The sequence below is a fragment of the Octopus bimaculoides genome, chromosome 27 (assembly GCF_001194135.2).
Source record: "Octopus bimaculoides isolate UCB-OBI-ISO-001 chromosome 27, ASM119413v2, whole genome shotgun sequence".
Classification (NCBI taxonomy): domain Eukaryota; kingdom Metazoa; phylum Mollusca; class Cephalopoda; order Octopoda; family Octopodidae; genus Octopus; species Octopus bimaculoides.
The window spans coordinates 21,030,819-21,034,379 of record NC_069007.1 but is presented as its reverse complement, the minus strand read 5'-3'; the positions used below and the strand labels follow the sequence as shown (position 1 = coordinate 21,034,379).

Genomic DNA, 3,561 nt, shown 5'->3' with positions numbered 1-3,561 from the left:
AACAATTTTACATTAAATTGAAGGATTATTCAATACATTTTGTGGAATAGGTTTTTATCAATTTTTAAAAAGAATAGAGTTGACAGTGACTTCAAAGTTTCAGACAGCTAAACCATCATCGACTGTCTGATGATGGCTTAACAGGCCAAAAACTTCAAAGTTATTGTCAATGCTATTTTTGTTAAGAATATATGTATGTATGTATGTATGTTCAGGAGTTCTTAAAAGACATGTTAGGATCCACAATGAGCAGAACTTACCTGCAGGTATTGGTAGTTCAAATCAGAAGTGCAATCTGTGTGGGTGTTTTTTTCTCAAAACATTGTCTGATTTAAAAAGCCACATCAGACGCCATGAAAGGGCTAAAGTGTAGGTACAGGAGGTGGTCAAACTCTGTGTAAGGAGTAGACAACCACCATGTATGTATGTATGTGTATATATATCACTTTAAAGCAGAAGAGTTGTATCATAAAACCAAGGGACAGTCTCGGGTGGGCTGGTTTGAAAATGGTTCAAACCACCTCAAAGTTCTTGGATGTCTTTTGCAGTGTCTATTGTTTTGGAAAGATTTTGGGTCAGGTATTTGACCCACTGGTCTGGAAGGGCATGAAAAAGGGCCACACACTGCCCTTCTTCTACTGAGTAAAAAGAATAATAAAAATGATGGTGGGGGTGTTGGTAGTAGTGGGGTAAAGGCAGACTGATAGAAAAGATAAAACCGCTGAACTTACTGTGATTTTGTGCAATTTTTGTCATAGCATCAAGAAGAAGCCAAACGTCATCTCTTGATTGTAATGCCGACCATCCAGGCTGAATTTCAAGACTCCGGTTTTCCTCGTCCAAAGCTGCATACCCAATCCTTGTTTCCGTTGAAGGGGCTTCAGTTCTTTTGAATTTACCAGAAAGGAAACCACTGGCAAAAAAAGGTAAATTAGCTTCTTCGATGAAAGCACAAACAAACACACGCAAAGCGCAGGCACACCCACACCACCACCACCACCATCATCATCATCATCATTATCATCATCAACATCATTAACTTCCACTTTCCCATGCTTGTGTAAGACAGACTGAGGGTGGCGATAACGAAGGTGTGCGGGCCTCGGTCAGTTATGGTCAAACAGAGTTGCAATGAATTGTGATATCAGAGGTGGAGAATGTCCCTTGGACAGTTATAATTGATGGTGATGAAAATAAAGATGTGCAGGCCTAGGTCAGTTATGGTCAAACAGAGCTATGGCAGTCTTGGTATTGTTGGTCAGTCTCAGGTCAGTCTTTAGGTCAGGTCTGACTGAAAAAGATAATCAAAAGCACTCTAGATATGACCATACCTTTTTTTTTTGTTCTTTAAACATATGTTTGACGAAGATGACTGCTATTTCTAGTATGTCAAACAACCACATAATGTCTTCCCCTAATGTTGTCATAGTAACGAGAACAATGACAAATATTCAAAGAATTAGGAATTATTTTAGAGAAGTAGGAGGATGTTGCTTACCCTTTCAGTGGACTCCATGGTAAAATGGATACTCCTTCATTTTGGCACACTTGGAAGTCTTCAAACTCAGCATTTCTCTCCATGAGACTGTATTGTTGCTATGGAAACAAAAATAAGCATTATACATACAGACACAGTAGCCTAGGATAGTTTTTCTACTTGGCTGCATGCATGCACGGAAGATAGATGTTAAACGAAGATGATGAGGATATATATATATATATATATATATATATATATATATACAACAAGCTTCTTTCAGTTTCTGTCTACCAAATAAGGCTTTGGTCAGCCTGAGGCTATAGTAGAAGACACTTACCCAAGGTGTCACACAGTAGGACCAAACCCGGAACCATGTAGTTGGGAAGCAAGTTTCTTACCACACAGCCACGCCTATACACACACACACACACACATATATATTTATTTATATTTATATTAATTTCTTCTTTCTTTTCTTTTATCTTTTACTTGTTTCAGTTACTGGTATGTGGCCTTGCTGGGGCACTGACATGAAGGGCCTTAGTCAAATAAATCTGTCCCCAGTATGTATGTATGTATGTATTTTTTTTAAAATTTGGTACATATTCTATAAATTTCTCAGGTCAAACTGCAGAGTTATGGGGATGTAAACAAACCAACACCAGTTGTGGGTGACAAACACATATGTACACACACACATTGATGTATGAATCTGCTGCAATAGCTATGTGATGTATAACCATTTTGAATGAAATAAAAGAACAAAAATAAAACAAAATTAGGTAAAAAAACCACCTCTAAAATATTGCTTCAACTTACCTGCAGAGTCAGGATTGACGACATACCGATGTGGTTAGCCAGGTCAACTGTTTTCTGTAACTGCCAGCCGCAGAAATTACTTACACCAATGTGATGGATCTTGCCAGCTCTTTGTAAATCATTGAAAGTCAAAAGGGTTTCTTTGATTGGTGTACCACTGTCCCAACAGTGAGCCTGATTACGAAAGGAAAAAATAGAGAAGTAGTAAGAACTGGAATGGCTTTTTAGGTGTTGATCTCATCTCTGAAGATGGAATGTGAGGCTTTGGGGACAAAGTATGAGTCTTTGGAGACAGAACTTGAGTCTTTGGAGAGGTAATAGGAGTCTTTGGATGTGGAACGTGGGTCTTTGGAGACGGAATAGGAGTCTTTATAGAGGGAACATGGGTCTTTGGAGGTGGAATAAGAGTCTTTAGAGATGAAATATAGTGTTAGGCCCCATGCCAGGGGCTGACAGACGAATGGATGAGGAAACAGACACCTTGTAGGTGGTCTTGTTTGGAACATGTTTTATCACTGACCAGCTAAGATCAGATCTAACTGGACTTAGTAAATACTACAGATGCTTTATCCTTTCTATGCTATTCTAACTCCTCCCTAACAAGATTTGAATGTGTGTGTGTGTGTGTGTGTGTGTGTGTGTGTGTGTGTGTGTGTGTTATAGCATGTGAACTTACCTGATAAAGGTCCACATAATTTGTCTGCAAACACTCAAGACTCTTCTCTAAGCCAGCTACAATGTGTTTACGACTGAGCCCAACAGCATTGACGTCGGTCGGATCTTTGAGGTTATTGTTGAACCGGACTTTAGTGGCAATAACATACCTGCTCCTCTCTTTGCTAAGAAAAATTAAAGACATAAATACATATAAATACATATACACACACACACACATATATATATATATATATATATATATATATGCACATGTAGATGCACACACACATATGAATACATATGCACACACAAGTACAGAGGTACACACAGGTACACATACACATACAAATGCATGCACACACACCCACACATACCCATGCACATACATATGCACACACAAACACACTCACACACATACATACATATGCACACACAACGACATATATGCATGCACATACATAAGCACACCCAGACACACATACATACATACATAGGTGTACACACGCACACACACACACACACACACATGCTCAGTCACACACACATATGCATGCACACACACACATACATGCAGAATCACACATACGCATGCATACACACACACA

The 3,561-nt window shown here is 38.9% G+C and overlaps 1 protein-coding gene across 1 annotated transcript in view; it reads right to left on the bottom strand.

Moving 5' to 3' along the window:
* Positions 1-507: 507 nt before the first annotated feature.
* LOC106870988 (1-deoxyxylulose-5-phosphate synthase YajO) overlaps positions 508-3,561 on the bottom strand; it is a 9,355-nt gene continuing 6,301 nt past the window's right edge. Inside the window, exons 3-6 of the mRNA XM_014917235.2 lie at positions 2,976-3,138; positions 2,300-2,473; positions 1,499-1,596; positions 508-913 (exon numbers count right to left, since the gene is read on the bottom strand). Coding sequence (XP_014772721.1) covers positions 523-913; positions 1,499-1,596; positions 2,300-2,473; positions 2,976-3,138 — 826 coding nt within the window. The 3' untranslated portion in view covers positions 508-522. The remainder of the gene's footprint in view (positions 914-1,498; positions 1,597-2,299; positions 2,474-2,975; positions 3,139-3,561) is intronic.